Source organism: Seriola aureovittata, chromosome 5, assembly GCF_021018895.1.
Source record: "Seriola aureovittata isolate HTS-2021-v1 ecotype China chromosome 5, ASM2101889v1, whole genome shotgun sequence".
NCBI classification, from domain to species: Eukaryota; Metazoa; Chordata; class Actinopteri; order Carangiformes; family Carangidae; genus Seriola; species Seriola aureovittata.
In genome coordinates this window covers 26,487,492-26,505,072 of record NC_079368.1, presented here as the reverse complement: position 1 = coordinate 26,505,072, position 17,581 = coordinate 26,487,492, and the positions used below count along the sequence as shown (strand labels likewise).

The following is a 17,581-nucleotide window of genomic DNA, read 5'->3' as shown; positions in this document are numbered from 1 at the left end:
CTAAGAGCGTGTTGCCCCTGAGCAGCTGAATAATGATCATTACACACCTGACAGTTATCTCAAGCAGGGAGATGTCACTCAAACTAAACTAATATGCATGTGTGCGCATGTGTGCACATGTGCACATTGACACAGATTAACACACACACAGTACATGCGTACAGTTGTAAGCGCAGCATGGAATGTTTCGTAAGAACACCCAGTCACACACCCTAGTCATGAATTCAGTGTTGCAAAGGCCCCTGCCCACATAAACCCACATAAACCAATAAGTTATATATATATATATATATACAGTTTTATATAGTATGTATTATGATAATTAGTAGACAACAGTAAGTATTATACAAAATAAGAATGACTCATTGTCACAGGAAGAGCATTCAAAGCACCATCCAGCTGTCAAGAAACACTTTTACAGCATTTTAATTGGTCTGCGGGAAAATTCTCTCCTGACAGAATCTTTTTTTTTTTTTAAACTTCACCAGCACTACCCGTTAAAGCAGCGCTGCTGTTTGCAATAGGTAAATGATTTGTATTCAGAGATGAATGATTGCTCTTAAACGTTCATAAAGCTACATAAACATCAGCCACTTATCGCATTTGTCACCACTAAACATCTAAACATTGACAAGAATAGGCAAATAAGTAGGCAACCCTTGTTTATTTAACATATTTGATGATGTTTGATCATCATTAATTATTGTTAACCTGCTGGCATAGATTTGTTGCTGCTACATTGTCCCTTATTGGCCACTAGGGGTGTCCTGCTTTGTTTGACTACATTTATTTAGTCAAATAAATTAATGGCATTTCTAAACTAACAGAGGTGCAATTATTTATAAGACGTGCTCTAAACTACTATCAGTGAATATGCTGTAATTAGAATTTATGATGATATAATACCGGGATAAATTGTACTCACACTTACTCACTGCAAAAACTGTATTTCTATGCTGTCATCAATATGTAGTCAACGGCTGCCAAAAATATTAAAAGCCCTATTAGAAATTGGCTCTGAGTGTAAGCCAGAGGCATCTACATCAGCACATACTGCATATCCTGAATGCGTGCGTGCGTGTGTACTTGCATTTCTATCTTTGTGAGGACCAGTTTGAGTTATAGACCTTACAGTGGGAGGAACATTTTGGCCGAGAATCACATATTTAAAGTGCTGTCAGAGGGTTAACTCTTGGTTTTAAGGGCAAGGTTAGAATTAGGTTTAGGTTAGAGTTAGGTAAATGTTAGGGTCAGGAATTTGTGATGGTTTAGGTTAAGGTAAGGAGCAATTGTGTTTGTGTGTGTGTTTGTGTCTATGTGTGTATGTCTGTAATGGCAAAATGATGTAAAGCATGGCTGAGTAAGGTACAGTAAGCAAAGTACTGTAAGACAGACCATACACACACACACACACACACACACACACACACACACACACACACACACACACACACACACACACAAAAGCCCACTGGGCCTCGCCCCAGCCAGCTTCAGTTTCCTCTGTGCATCCAGGTTTGCATGAAAGCCATGAATAAGTCAGCATTTCTGCATGATAGGTCTGTAACTAGGAGTGACAGTTAGAGAGCATAGTCTTTAGAATTTCAGAATGGGCTTGTTGTGCGTGTCTGTAAGTGTGTGTGTTGGTGCAGGGTGTGGGGTTGCTTGTGCATGTGAGCATGTGTCCTCCCCCCTCCCTCACCTACCCAACAAATGGACGTCATGCTGCTGATGAAGTCTGAAAGAGAGACAGAGAAAGGTTGTTGACGTCAGTTGCAAATGGAACTGTAATCTGGAAAAGGGAATACCACTGAGGGTCCAGGTAAACAAAATGGGTCATCTCAAAAACCAAACGGCAATATTGCTGCATTTATTTTCAGTTATCTATGATCAAATATTCTTAACTTAAGGTTTTTACCTAATTTTTTTAAATTTTGACCAGATCCCACAGCCTTTTTCAGCAAATGGAACTTGTTCAGGTGTCATCACATCTCCTAATTGAGGAATCTCAGTTGAGTGATCACAAGTGGTTGTGTAGTACATGTGGGTGGGAATCATACTCCCTTGAGTTTAGAATATTTTGCTCAAATATAGTCCCCCTTCAAATATGATTATTTAGTTGTTTTAAATTGTCTATGAACCGTCTCCCTGGATTTGGGATTCATTGATCAAATTTCATTGAGATAGATATATCTCCCTCAAAGGTTATGTACAGTATGAGTATCCTGATTGGGTCTATTTCTAAATGATTTGTTGATTGTCCCAGTTGGCTGGGACTTCCTTATATTCTGTATTTGTACTATTTGTTTCTGTGTAGGGAGCTGATGCACCAAAGCAACTTTGGAAATGTGTGAGGTGTAAATTGCCAGTTTTTGCTAATAATTTGTTTATGCCAACCTTCTTTGAAGACAATAACATATGGTACATCCACACACACACACACACACACACACACACACACACACACACACACACACACACACACACACACACACACACATATATAGTTATATATATTATAAAATAGGATGTCATGAGGATGTGTGCTATTGCTTTGTATGCTGATAATTCATGTGTTAAATTGCTTTTTTTAACGGGCTGGCACTAATTTCTTGGCCTTGCCTTGGCCAAGCTCTGTTCTCACAACCAACCACAGCCCAGTCACAGCCCCAGGCCAGACAAACTGCGGAAAGTACAGACTAGACAATGCCTCACTGCAACCAACTCCTGAGTTCAGTTTCATCTGTGGCTACTCTTCCCACATGCATCTTGTTCTCTGGCCACATACAAGTTCTTATCCCTTTATCAGTAAGATGAAAGGACAAGTAGAATTAACCAATCCATAATCCATATACCACAATGAAAGGCAAATGATTTTGACGGTGGAGCTATAGTGGGTTTAAGTAAATGCAGCAATATGATTAATTGGTTTTGGTGATTAACTGATTTTTTTTGGGAACATTTGACAAGTTCGATCAGTTTTTACAGTCTATTACACATTTTTGCAGGAAGCACAACTGACCTTTGTCTCCTTGCTCTGTCTACATGAGCAAGCAAGACATTTGTGTACACACCGTGGAAGTACAGTGTACCTTGTTGCACCTACGAATGCATATCAGGTGTTGAGTGGAATTGATTTGATGAGGAAATGATGCTGCAGAGCAGTGTCGCTCAGAGGAACTCCAATGGCATACAAAGTGGAAGCAGATGTTCCCCTGACATTGCATATTATTATTCCCATCTTCATCTCAGCCAGTTGATCCAGATCCAATTCCAGATCCAGATCCGACCCCAGTGTCTCCATTCTCTCGCTGAGCTCCATCTTTAACTCCACCTGGGTGGCTATATGTGAGTGTAGCACCTGATTTAATGACATGTACACACAGTCCCTATTGAATAAGTCATCCAGCCTCTGCTTACACACCCATAGTGCTCATCTATTTTTCAGTGAGGGGCATTTGTCTGTCTTTACCTCTCACTCCCACTCTATCTGGCTGCCCATGTGTCTCCGTCTTTGTGTCTCTTTCTCTGTGTGTAAATAGTATGTTCTTTTAAGGTTAGTGAGTTGCTCTCAGCTGTACATTCTGGTATCACCGTTATTGGAATCATTTATATTTTCTCTGGAGCTTTCAAGGGTTGTTTCTGTTGAATTGTGGTCGTTTGTGGCTGGTTGGGGGTGAATGGCTGGGGTACAACTAACACTAGGAGGGGAAAGAATTGGTTGAAATTGGACTTTGACCTTGCAAAAAATATGGTATTTGGATTTACAGCAGGCTTGGATAACAGCTGGATAACTCCACTCTCTAAAGATGAGCGGCAAAACAATCCGCTCCCCTTTTATTATCTCTTGATGTATTGTAGTTTGTACCACAGTGGTACAGTGAAAGCACATTTAGATGCATATTATTGGGCACTTTTTTTCTGCTGTCATTGGAGAATTAATGTCATTATGATCAAACCCTCTGCGTTCCTCCACAGACAAACGTTGGCTTTGAACTGCTAAATGATTGATGGGTGAGATGAAAGTGAATGTAGGTCACTGTGGGTGAGGGTCGACAGAAGCAGCATAAATCAGACATGGATAATAACCAGATATCATGGAGGATAATGACCTAACCAGAGCCATTACAGGTATATTCAACAGCCATAGCTCACCAATCTGCCATATCCACTAAATGCTGGATTGCACATATTAGTACTAAAGGATAATTTGATAGCTAATGTCAAACAAGCCCTGCAACTTTGAACCTTTTTCACATGTAGCCTACTGAATTTGGATATCTTTTTTTATATAAATATATATGTGAGTCTAGATTTCATGAGTTTAAATAGAAAAGATTTTCGTGGTAAGTGTTTTTCATTTACAGTCTCTCTACACTGTATCTAATTTGTTATCTGATGTGTGTTGTTTGAGAGAGATGTGTTCTGGACGTCTGCTCTGTGATCTCTGTTTAAATCATGTAAAAATATTCTTGTCTCCTCATTAAGCAAGTTCACTCCACATTTCCTCAGACAGGAGGAGGCAGCCAGACAAAGAATGATGCCAAAGCATCTGATGATAAAGAGACCTGAGTTCAAAGGAAGTCAAAACACATCTAGGAAAATACAGCTCAAATAGGTGTGAACCACTGAGCATCTCAGTTCGCAAAACAGAGAGAGCTACAGTATAAAGAATGAACACAACTTTGTGAATTTCCAAACTGATATGTAAGATGCAAATCAGTCATTTCCAGTCTTATGTGGGATACCTACAGATAGAGCTTTTGCTAAAATATTGAACCACCATGTTGAAATATTGAAGTGGTGTTTAAAAAGGGATTTAAATGAATGAAGTTTTGAGGCAGCTATCACGTCTTGCCAAGATGGCTGAAAGATTTCACTTTTAATTTGCGTGATATATAGACATCAAATTATCACCACTGTTGCTCGGTTTAGTCAATACCCAAACTCACCCATTATTCTACCACAGTACATTGTTGTGTATCATGAAATATTCATGATGATATAACATCTATATTGCATTACCACTTGCCCCAGATTTCAGCTGTAATTTTGACACACATTAGGCTGCGCTCTCAGGCTCAAAGTACACAGTACACAGTCAGTCCTCTTCTCGCTTGCTAAAAACTCACCACAGATCCTCCTCGGAGAGAGTTTGGTTCTATCTCCAGTCTGTCTGTGGAAGCAGCACTGGATTGTATCTCTGTTGGAATCTAGAGATCAGCAGCAGACTCAACAAAAGGTCTCAGAAAGAGGGACCCCTGAGCTCTCTGTATCTGTGGGAGAAAATGACAGAGGGAAATTGAGAGTGATACAAGCCTATCAAAAGAGCAAACAGAGACAAATAAAAGGCTAAGAAAGGAGAGAGGACTGGGGAACAGATGGAGAGAAAAAAGACGTGGAAATCATAAAGGCAGAGTCACACGAAGAGAAAAAAGGAAAAGGGGTGAGGGCCATAAAGAGCTGAAGCTGGTGTCAAGAGTAAAGGGTGAAGAGAGAGAAGAGAAAGTTCTGTTGTCAGCACAGAGAGGACGACAGGTGATGGAAGGATAATGACAGAGGGAGGAGCCTGCTTGACCCTTCCTGACCTTTTCCTGGATCCAGCTGCTGGGGAGAGATGAAGGAAGTGGGTGCAGCAGAAGTTCTAATGTGATGGGATATCCTGCCGCCTGCCTGCTAACCCGTCTTCCTCCGACGGTAATGTCTGTTCCCATCGTTTCACCTCTGCAGGATGAGACTGTGCTCAAAAGCAAGACAAACACACAGAGAATACACTCATAGACACCCCATGCAATGACGCACACATGGTCGCATGCACACGCCCAGATGGAGCCATGCGCTGATTTACACAGGTTCACACATGCTCACAGCCAAAAACACAGACACACACACACACACACACACACACACACACACACACACACACACACACACACACACACACACACACACACACACACACACACACACACACACACACAGTTGACTCAACAACATTCACAGCCAAGGACGCTTTCACTCAGGTCAATGCATTACGCAGAAATGAAGGACAGTGTTGAAATTACTGCACAGAAGAGGAAGAGCTGGTGGATTACAAACACAGAAAGTCTGCCAGAGATGGCATCAACAAAAAAAAATATTATCATGCAATGCAGTGCAGCTGGTTTGGTTTACTGAGTGCAAACAAAGACCATTATCCATTTAAGTGCAGCTTAACACATATACACTAAAATTAAAGCTTATTGTTTGACGGGTGTTTAAAGGATACATATAATTACCCAGAGATGAAACTATTTATCATTTTGTGATTACTGAAGCCAAATGCTAAATGGCTAGTCTCTTCAAAAGAACAGTTGTTTTATTAGCCATTATGCTTCATTATGGTTAGTTACTCATGTCCCTGTCTGTCAGACAAAGTTCAGCAACTTGTGGGTATTTTCTCCTGTGGAAAAGCTGCCTTCCCTCGCTCCCCCCACCCATGAAACATCAAAGCACGGCCACACTGAAACTTCAAGCCCATTCTGGCATTGCCCTCCTACCTCTAGATCCAGTAATTACAGCTCATACAAGAGATCAACATTATTACTCGTCAAACCACAGTATAATAATACCACAAAGCACTTCAAAGAGACAACTCACATTTCAAGGGAAAAATAAAAACTCATGGATTATGCATTATGAGGGACTGATTCAACCTTCCAAAGCAGCTGGGGCTCAGTTCATGTTATCTGGAGCGAGCCCCAAACTTGATAATCAAGATTTATGTGGGTGTAATTTGAAAATAAATTTTACATGATTGTTAAAACTGAGCAGGCCAGTGGTTTGGGGAGTTCATGTTTTTTTTTGGGTCTTTTTACCAGCCTGTACTTTGCATTTAAAATGTGGTGCCTATTTCTCATGGGATTATGCAGCAGTCAAGTGTGAGTTTAGAGAGTGAGGTTAAATTGCAGTGCCTTGACGGTTAGGACAGCTTTGCCACCAGAGAGTTTTATATGTTTCAACACTGCCCTCTTGTGTCTCTTGTTTACTGAGTAAAAATAATGTAAAATTTCTGTTCTTTCTATATTTCTTCTTTATATTACTTTCTTCTCTAAATTAAAAATCAATACTTAAAAATCAAGACGTTCATAAATATGAAAAGTAAATTATTTCCTGGTTTTCTTTCCAAGTCTCCCTTTTAAAGAGGCAAAGAAGATTAACTTTAAAAAATATCACGCAGGGAAACAGATTTTTGCAAAGAAAATTGCACTTGAACAAAATACTTGACGGAATGGACTCAGGTTTGGGATAAGTGTCTTGTGACTTGCAAAAAGCAGTGTTGAAAAACAAAGCTTGTAAAGTATATGTAAAATGATTTGATCTTACTACTCCTAGTGGATAGCAGATATCATATATATGTATCAGTGTTTAATAGAAAATATACTTGCTATAAGGATAAGGATAAGACAATGTGCATCACTTTAAACTTCAGCAACAACCACTGCATAGGCTGTGTAGATTTTATATTATCCATAGTCTATTTTTACTGTCATTATTTTAAAGAAATTATGACATTTCATGCCCATTTTCTCCAGATTAACAATCTTGATGTGACCAAATATATCTTGGACCATGCACAGAATTGATCAGATATTTTTTGGGACCTCTTCCAATTTTTATCTCTCATCCCCACAGAACTAACAGCTATAGCTGAAAGCTCTTTATACAAGATAATACTTGTATTCAGCAATTTAGTATCCGTTGCAGTTTATTCCAATTCATCCCACAGGATGATTCTTTAATCTGAACTAAACTTTATCATATTTTCAGTTTCAAAAGGGAGAGTGTTTTGTTGCTGGCAAAGGCACTCTTCCACAGAGAAAATTCAATATCACTCTGATCTGAACAGCAATATTTTGTCTATGAAAGAAATATCTTTTATTTTCCTTGTGAATGTTGTTGAAGGTCAAACCAAACACACTGACATTGCTACACAAAGATGGATGGTGTGTGTGTGTGTGTGTGTGTGTGTATGTGCAGATGTGCATAGATATGTGTTCAAGAACATAGCTGTCGTTATTTACTTTTTTTTTTTTGCATCTAGCCCATGTAAATTGAACTGGCAGTGATACAGTGGTCACGCCTGCATATGTGTGTGTGTGTGCGTGTGTGTGTGTCAAAACAGAAAAGCAATGTAATATTTAGCAAAGCTAAACAATGAAGATACATCTTTAATAATGCTATGACCTACTTCCTGACTGGGAAGTCAACAGTTCCATCATCACCACCATCCAACTGCCACGACAATAAATGTCGCCAACTTTCCCTAATGTCACTGACATGTCAGCCATTTTAATTATTCATGGAAAGTGTCTGTCCCATTTATGCTTTATGCTTTTATGAGTTTGAAGTCTCCAAACCCCCATCCTCATTTCCCATCCCGCATCAACAGTGTTTTGCTCTTTACAGTGGGGCTTGAACAGAATGTGTGGAAATACAGTGCAAGTAGAAACACTGGGACATTGAATAATGTAACTTTAAATAACAGCTGGAAAATTAGTTGTTTTAAAACTTTTGACCTGTAGAATATGCGTACTGTAGTCTACATCAGTGGCGTGTGGTGACCAGACTGAAACATACCTTTTCATGACAGAAGCAGTAGCAAATCTCTCTTTTTGTGCCTGTGTTTCCTGTGCTGAAAGACTTCTGCATTTTGCTGCTCTCTGCCTGAACATCTTCACCTTTCTCTTTCCTGTCTGAATAAGTATTAGGATTATTCTTCTGAACTGAAAGTAAAAATATCAAACGTGTAGTGTGGAGGAAAAATATGTAAAAATCCCTTCTATGGTAATCTTCAACATATTTACCATTAACTGACAACGACACACTCAAGTGACCATGCAGGTATTTACCTGTTTCAGTGTTGTTAATCTTCCCGACTCATGTCTGGACTGCAGTTGGGATGCAAAGGGAAGACGCAGGAACTTGGTTCTTGAGGAGTTGTAGCATTCATTTCCCGACAAACAGCCTGAAGTGCACATACATTCACTTCTACAGAGCATACTGCTAACAGGCTAACTAACTAGCTAACTCTCCTATGCGGTCGCTAGCCTCACCGCTCTCTCTCTCTCGCCCGCTACGGACACAACCTACGTACTGAGCTATTCCTGAAAGGAGCTGCTCTACTCCTGTAACAATATTCTGTCTCAAACTTACTGTAAACCTTGCGAAGAGACAAAAAATCAGTCTAGCTTGCTCATTTACTTACTACTACTGTCACTTTTAGTTTTTCCACACGTCTGCGCATGCAAAGCCGCAAAAGCAAAGATCCCAGGTATTATCCTCAATGCGCATGTGCAAACCTTCAAAACAATTCTGCTGTCCTCTCTGCTTGACGAGCCCCTGAGTTTGTCAATGGGACACGGTCACGCTCACTAAAATGACAAAAAACGATAACTACTATTACTAACTGCTGCTAGTGGAGCTAGCTATCAGAGACAATACCCTACGACTGCCACAAGTGGGCAGTTAATTATGAATGTAAACAGGCCACAGATACCTTATGGGACTGAAAGCCGTTCTGAGATCAAGAAGAAATCATTTCCACTTTGATATCTTCTAATGTCTATTTTTAGCATTAACTGGGATAGCAATGCTTGTCTTGCTTGCCCTGAAGCCACGCCACGTCTACATGTATACCGTAGTATAGACAGAGGGCTAGTAAGTAATCGACAAAAGTTAGGGCACCTGTAGGAATTGTTTGCATAAACTTACAAGGCTTCGTTTTCTTCCATTGCTGCAGGAAATCCGATTTCTTAATCAGTGAGAAAGTCCTGATTTGTATGAAATTTACATAATTATTCAGTTTTTGTGACCTAAACTTTTTTTTTTTTTTAACCTGAGGTTTACCACTTACCTTTGTATTTTTTTTAAGATTATTCACTGGGCTTGAACGACAGAATTTTCAATAAAAACGGGGAAAAGATTTGGGCATGCTAAAACGTTTGACTGGTATGATTACCTGCATCTTATGCTATGTTTATTCTGTGTTCATTAAATGTCATATTGCAATGATGGGAGTCTTATCATATTTGCAAGACTTAAAGGCAGCTTTCACAACACCCATTCACAATGTTATTTTTGACCAAAATAGTAGTTATTGTTAAATATTTATTCATACTCATGAAAAAGGGGAAATACATTCAGGAATACTAGAGGGAAAAACAAACAATTGGACTGGTCAAAGTAAACTGGAATTTTCAGGGTATTGAGCAACAGTGACACCCTGTGGTTAATTAGGCTTAATACGAAGATACCTCTGTCTGTTGTTAAGAATCAAGAATAGGACATGAAATATAAATTTAAATTCAATTTAAATCCGATGACCAAAATTAATGAAATGTAATTTAATATCCCAAGACAAGCAGAAGTTGGAAATTGTAGATTCTGTGGCTCGGTCCAGCAAATATTTCTAGGGCTTCAACAAAAAATCAAGAGACCATAACTGACACAGAAAAGTGATATTTCTCTGCACATACAAAGAACACATGGCACAGAACACTTACAGACCACATGAATATGTAAGATAATAAATAAACACATTATTCTGTATTGAAGCAAATAATCAGACACATTCAAACAGCTGTGTTATATAGTCCTATGCTAAACACAATCATGTAATGTGAAATTTGCAGTAAAATACTAATATTAAATACTATAAAGACACATTGATATACTGCACTTTGACCTCTCATCTGACTGTGGAGATGCAGAGGAGTACACAAGTTTATGTCAGTAAATGGTGACATGACCATAGGGTATCTCCATAGATCTGAGTTTGCTTGTTTTTCAGATGCTGGCAACTAATCTGGACAGCCGTGGATCAGTTTAATGATGGTTGCAAAGTTGTTGAATTAAACTGCTGTTTTCACCATTTGTGGGACACTGCCACAGTAACCCATTATTTACATTTGTTTACATTTTGACACTTAAAACATTTGTTTGAGCAAGGCAGGTCAGTTGAGCAACGTCCTCAATAATATAGTGTAAACAAAGTTCAACTGCCACACCTGCGGAAACGTTCACACTACAATCAGGAAGAACCACAATCCTCTACCTATGCAAACTACCAATAAAAATATAAAAATAATAACACTGAAAAAGATTGGGACATATATAGCAAAGAAAGTTTTCATGGTTTCTGCTACCACCATTTGGAATAGTTTTTATTATAGTTTTGAACCATTAAATTAAATCGTTTTTTTTAATAATGATTTTCTCACCTATAATGAGTATTTTTACTGCATTGTATTGGTACTTTTACTTCAATAAAGGATCTAAACGTTTCTTCAACCACTGGAACCTTCCACCACTTAATGCTACTTCAACTGTCGGCCTTCTTGCTCAGTTGTCAAAACGCAACTACAAGGACCATAATGCATTGCAGCGAAACAGTCATTATCATGACACATCTTCAACATAAGGAAAAGCCCCCTCTTTGGAAGCGTCTTATTTGCTAACCTTGGGGAGAGGTTGGCTCCTTCTTGCGGTTATCATTTTGAGAAGTAAATAAATACTCGTCTTGGCAATCAGCGACTGACGGCCTCTAGATATGTGCCATAAGTGAGCTACAGCTAGCTTTCTAGTCCAGAAGCTCGCTAAAAGAGAGCTTCACAAGCTAGTACGCGCTAACGCTAGCTAAGTGAGGAGAACGAATCCGTAACATTCAACATTAGAGAGCTACATTCATCAAAAAGATCAGCTGAAAGGGGAAACTGTTGAGATCGTATCTACATGACATGCTACAAAGAAGCAGCACACGGTGAGTAGCTAATTAGTTTCTCTAACTGATCGTGGTCGTTTTACGGTGTTTCTGTCATAAACTGCAAATGACTAGCTAAACTTGACAGCTAAGTTAGCGTGATGATTCGGGGACTTGAAAACAGGTAGCTAATGCATATACTGTCTGCTTAATATTATGTAGACACTTCTGTCTAATCGGGTGACACAGCGTCAGTCAGATGTGGTGTCAACTATATTTCAGTGCGTTTGCGTGTGAAACGTTATCACGTGAGTTGCTACAGCACAGGAAACATAGTGTTCATTTTTTCCAGTTATAAAATAACCTGATGTTACTGCTGCCCTTTGCATTAATTTTGTAGGCCTAACTTTGACATTCAAGGGCTTGATTTCCACTAGGTGATAACATCTAGTCTGTGTTGTAACATCAGAATGACAATGTCATAACTGACTGTAATTGTTGCTAGCGGCTAATTCATAAGCAGCAAATAACCTTGCGCCCAACAAAGTTTTTAGACATGTGACATAGATTGGTTTCCTCAGTTGACCCTACTTGTGTCTGCAGCAAAGTTTATTGGGCACTGACTGTAAGATAAAGTGGCAAGAAAAAGCAAACAAAACCTTTGGAATTACCTGTTTACAAACACAATGTGTTTAAACTATTAATCCAAATGCAATTGCAATTTTTGTGTCTTTTGACAACCATTAAACATTCACAGTGCTGGTGGAAAAAGTAAGTGAACCCCTTGGATTTAATTGTTGTTCGAAACTCCTTTGGCAGCAGTAACCTGAAACAAAAGCGTCCAGTTGCTAGTGAGCAGACCTGCACAATGTTTGAGGGGAATTTTGGCTCATTTTTCCTTACTGCTTCAGCACGGCAATATTCCTAGGATGTCTGGTGTTAAAGGCTCTCTTCAGGTCATTTCACAGCATCTCTCCTCTGGACCTATGACTGGGTGGATTTGGAAGGTGGATTGGACTTTGATGTTTAGTGTCAATGTCCTGCTGCATCACCCAACTTCTACTGAGCTTCAGCAGGTGGACAGCCATCCTGATATTATAGGCCCAGAGGCAGCAAAGCCCCGAATCATGACGGTACCTCCATTGTAGTTCATCTTTGGTATGATGTTTTCATGTTGGTACGCAGTGCCCTTCATATACCATATGTAGTGCTGCGGATTGTGAAGCTGTTTTTTGACAAACATAAGATGCACAATGATGTTCTTTCTGTTCTTTTTTTACCTGTTACTCTGAGATTCCTTGTTACATCACTGATTATTCTGTGTTGTGCTTTTGGAGTCATCATTGCTGAGCGTCCACTTCTAGGGAGAGTAGCCACAGTGCTAAATCATCTTCATTTGTAGACGGTTCAACTTGAGATTACTTTGTAACCCTTTCTAGTTTTATGCAAATCAACAATTCTTGATCACAAGTCTTCTGAGATCTCTTTTTGGCAAGGCATGATTCTTTTCTTCAGATACTTCTTGTGAGGAGCAAACTTAAAATGTTTGAGGGTTTTCTGTAAGTCACAGTAGCTCTAACCCACACCTCCAATCTGGTTTCATTGTTTGGACTCCAGGTTTGCTAAATCCTGACTCCAGTTTAGCTTTTGCTGATGTTATTCACTGAGGGGTTCCAAACTTACATTGTGAATGCTTGAATGCTTTGTTCAATATGGACAAGAACAATACAGTGATTTGTGTCTAATTAGTTAAAATAGATTGTGTTTGTTTATTATGGAGATCTGACCATATTTTAAGAAAAATGAATACATAAATTCAGGTAATTCCAAAGGGTTCACTTACTTTTTCTTGCCAATGTTGATTAACAGGACCTCCAGTGTTGAAGTAAGATGTAAGCCTTTGGTGACCCGCTTGACTCACTTGACACCTGCTCCGCAACCTTTTAATTATGGCCTCATTATGTCTATTGACAAGGCTTTGCTTCCAGCATACAAAGGTGGAGTACAGTACACGGCACAAACAGTTATTTCTTAGACGCCTATTTGTGGGGACTCTCACAATACTTCCAGTTTTATACATGTGTTGTTACCTGCTACCTACCACAGGAGCTAAGGCCATACTGCTAGAAATTCTGGCTCCCCCAGTGATAACGTGACACTGTACTTGTACGGCATTAGTTGCTACACCATCACCTTGCTTGTCCATGGTCCCATGTTTTTTTAGGCTATCTGGAAGCCCTCCCCCATATTTACCACTCTAGTTTCTACCATCCCTGGTGGTCATTCCAGTTTCTATGCATGCTAACAAGTTTGTCAATAATCAAGCTGACTGCATTTATTTTGCAGAGAAAAAAAAGTCTCAATGACTGTCTTTAAAAGGGCTGACACTCTAAATGGCATGCATTTTAAATTAAGACAGGATCAACTGAGCTTTGACGCCAGTATGCCTTTTTTTAGTTGTCTTTATGCAAAATAGACTTAAAGCTCATTTGCAGTTAGTCCTCTCATAATACTATCAGCATGTTTTCATGCAACAAGGTCCCATTGTGAGAGTAATTTTATGCAGTTTTGGAGTAGTGTGGAAAAGGTTTAAAAGCACTTGATGCCCTGTATGCACAGTGCGGTGCAACAGAAACAGTTCGGAGATCATCTATATCATCCTTGATAACATTGCAAGTGCTGAGTGTTAAATCAATTTGCAGTCAATATCTGGAAGTCAGTGACACTTACCGAATCAAAACATTCTCTGTTTACATCTTTGTTTTTTATCTCTCCCTTCCTCTCCTCTTAACAGCTTGTTTGTAAAGACACTGAAGTGAAATTACAGGCGACAGATGAAGATGAGCACATCCCTTCCATGATTTTCCATGATTCTCACCTGGAGTGGGAGGGTGTTGTGAGAAAGGAGAGAGGAGGAAGGAGCACAAGGAGACTATAAACAAGAGTCATGAATCTCCATCAGGTCCTCACAGGGGCTGTCAACCCTGGGGACAATTGTTTCTCTGTAGGGAACGTCAACAATGTGCCATTCACGGTAAGATATTTCAAGCTCTGGAAATATTTTGCTTCCAGCCATTTAGGAGCTCTGGTTAAACTGATCTGTCACAAAACTGAGGAGATTTTTTGTTCCTTGAGTTATTTTTTGATATAAATGTAGTACGCAGAGCAGAATTACAGCATGGAAAAAGCACTGATGCCAAGAAGGCTTAACTAATGGCATTGTTTCTGTGTGGAGTATGAACTAAGTCAAGCAACCAACAAGTTTCAGAAATATCAGCATAACTTTCTGCAGCATGGGTTTACATGCATAGCCAAAAACTGTGTGAAATATCAAAAGTGTGTAATTTGTTATTCAGTGCTTAAATGGTAAATAAGAACGTCCCAGAGGATGCTGAGGGGGTGCTGTCCCGGAACGCATAAAAGATCCACAGTGCCTGGAGCACTTTGGACAACATCTAGCTGCGGTCTGTTAAAACTAAACAAAAATGTCATCACAAATTATTATTTATATACATTTAAAAAATATTCACAATAATCACTCAAAATCAGCAGGGGGAGGTGTGTAGAAACAGCTGTTCATCCTATTGTTTATCAATCTCCTCCGCTTCTTTTCAGTACTATGGACAGCGCCGCACCTATACATGCGCCCTCTAATTTAGCCGTATTCATTTCACGACTTCACAGCACAAACCCCCACTTGCTTAGCTCATGGAGATTAGAGTAATCATATGCCAAGACACCAAAGAGCATTAAACCATTTGCCAGCATACCGCTCAGGGGTCACAAGCACCAACCTTGTTATTCTGGGGGCCATGACTCAAAAATGTTGAGAACCACTGGGCTATGTTATTGTGTTAGTCACATTAACTATATAATTAACGTCACGCTCAATAGTTCAAAAGCATGTCCCTCTTCTGCAGGAAGTTCTTTGTTAGGGTTTAAGACTTTGTTGCATTTCTGAACTTCTGACTGCTTTTGCACTCTGTGATCTCAAAGCAAACACAGAGATACTATTCCCATGCTATTCTGACAGTGGATCAATAGGAGAACTATTTCTGTCCTTCTGTCCTCCTGTGATAGAGGCACAGTCACAGTGAATCACAGCTCATGTGAAAATCTTCTTGTGAGAGCCACAGAAATAGAGTGTAGAATTCTAATCTTATCTGCGTGTACACCAGAGCTGTCATATAGTGGCATGTTTTATACTGTGACACTGGCTCCAGCTCAAGTGCAGTTCAAGTGACCTTTCATGCAACACTCTCTGGATGGATGTGAGTGTTGTCTTCATCTCTCTGCCCTTCTTCCTCTCTCTTTGTCTCTTGATAGGCCTATGCGTCAGGTTGTGACGTGGTGATTTTGGGTAGTGACTTTGAGCGACTGCAGATCATCCCAGGGGCCAAACATGGCAACATTCAGGTCGGCTGTGTCGACTGCTCACTGCAGGGTGGACAGGTAAGAGTAATGGACTGGTGCTTTGTCTTATTGGGTCCTCAAGTTGATGTGCAAACTGATGGATATTCCTGATACACCATACATTTTTGTTGAGTCCCGATATTATTTCAGTTTAAATTAATGTTTGTTTTTTTAAATATTAATTGGGTATAGTTTTCCAGTAGTCATAGGTAACTCAAACTAAACTGAAAATAAATTGAGGTGCATTTTGTTTCTTGTAGATGGTAAAGGATTTGCTACAGACAGTGTTGTGCAACAGCAGTAATACAATGCACCAAATTCATACCCAGTCCATACCCTAGTTAGACTGCAGTTCAAACTGCACAAATGGGAGATCAGAGAGACAATACACTCAACACAATCAACTATAATTTTACTTTCATGTTGAAAAATAAACCACCTGGCCCAAATGAGAGAAAAAACAGAGGACTTTTTTTGTTTTACTTTGACTGTTTTGCAAGGCACAAGCTCTGTTGCACTCTTATGAAGTGTTGGCTGCTTATGCTTTCAGGAAAGGCATTTGTTTGGAACATCAAAGGCTGTTTAAATGAACTCGAATGTAATGAACTGGAATGACGTCATCAACTCCAAGTGAGGGAAAAATCACCCAGTAAAGCATATAGTGGTACACAAGCACATTTGCTGATATAATGCCACAGATAATCCCTTTAATGACCCCAAAACGGTTTTAAGTGTTGGCACAAACAAAAGATCTGTGGTGATGTGTTTGTAATTTGCATGAGGGGAAAAAGAAAGATTTGTCAAAATGTGTAGTTATTTATAGTTTCCAATTCCATCTGCAGCACAGAGACAAGAGAGATTTTATTTTGTATGGTTTCTGTTTGCTGAGGGACTAGTTTAATTTGTTGATCAGTTTGCTAGTAGACTTTATAAAGGAACTTAATATAGGTGTTAATCTATTTGCAAATGTGTTAATAAATGTGAACATTTTAATTCAGCACAGGCTTTAAGTTTAGAATTCATTGCAGAGCTACCAATGGTTGTGTGGAGTCTTTGCAGGGTTTATTTATAGTACTCTGAAGTGAAAGTTTTGTAACATTGTAATATCTCTCAACATTTTGAGTATGGAGCAGTTAATTACTGTCATTCAAAACCTTGTCTTGACCTTATGAATTCTGACTTTTTCCTTCAGTGGTCACATTTGTTTAAGGCTGTATTTCTGATAAACCTACTGTATGTGGTTGCCAAACATCTAGCTTGTTCACTGGTTACTTTTTACGAGTTTAATCCTTAAATACCGTAGCCTCAGTGGCAATGATTTCTAAATGAACTTTCAGTTAAAGCCCCAAACCACAAATGGTTGAGTCTCTACAGACTACAAATGTTAATCTTCCATACGTCTTTAGCTTGACAGACTGCTGTTGTTGT

General features: G+C 39.3%; 2 protein-coding genes and 1 long non-coding RNA gene across 4 annotated transcripts in view; 1 reads left to right on the top strand and 2 right to left on the bottom strand.

Annotated features, from left to right (window-relative positions):
- The window catches only part of sema6a (sema domain, transmembrane domain (TM), and cytoplasmic domain, (semaphorin) 6A), a 115,133-nt gene extending 109,892 nt beyond the window's left edge, over positions 1-5,241 (bottom strand). The window contains exons 1-2 of the mRNA XM_056375591.1: positions 5,133-5,241; positions 1,707-1,738 (exon numbers count right to left, since the gene is read on the bottom strand). The gene's annotated coding sequence lies outside the window, so the exon portion shown is untranslated. The remainder of the gene's footprint in view (positions 1-1,706; positions 1,739-5,132) is intronic.
- Positions 5,242-5,594: 353 nt separating this feature from the next.
- LOC130170166 (uncharacterized) lies at positions 5,595-9,339 on the bottom strand. The gene is made up of 3 exons (XR_008827950.1): positions 8,892-9,339; positions 8,620-8,735; positions 5,595-5,724 (listed from the first exon to the last, which is right to left on the bottom strand). It is a non-coding gene; the product is annotated as an uncharacterized LOC130170166 (long non-coding RNA).
- A 2,117-nt stretch (positions 9,340-11,456) lies between these two features.
- The window catches only part of LOC130169953 (dmX-like protein 1), a 54,836-nt gene continuing 48,711 nt past the window's right edge, over positions 11,457-17,581 (top strand). For both annotated transcript variants that reach the window (XM_056377014.1, XM_056377013.1), the window contains exons 1-3: positions 11,457-11,800; positions 14,535-14,774; positions 16,067-16,192. In XM_056377014.1, the coding sequence (XP_056232989.1) occupies positions 14,688-14,774; positions 16,067-16,192 (213 nt within the window). In that variant the 5' untranslated portion in view covers positions 11,457-11,800; positions 14,535-14,687. The remainder of the gene's footprint in view (positions 11,801-14,534; positions 14,775-16,066; positions 16,193-17,581) is intronic.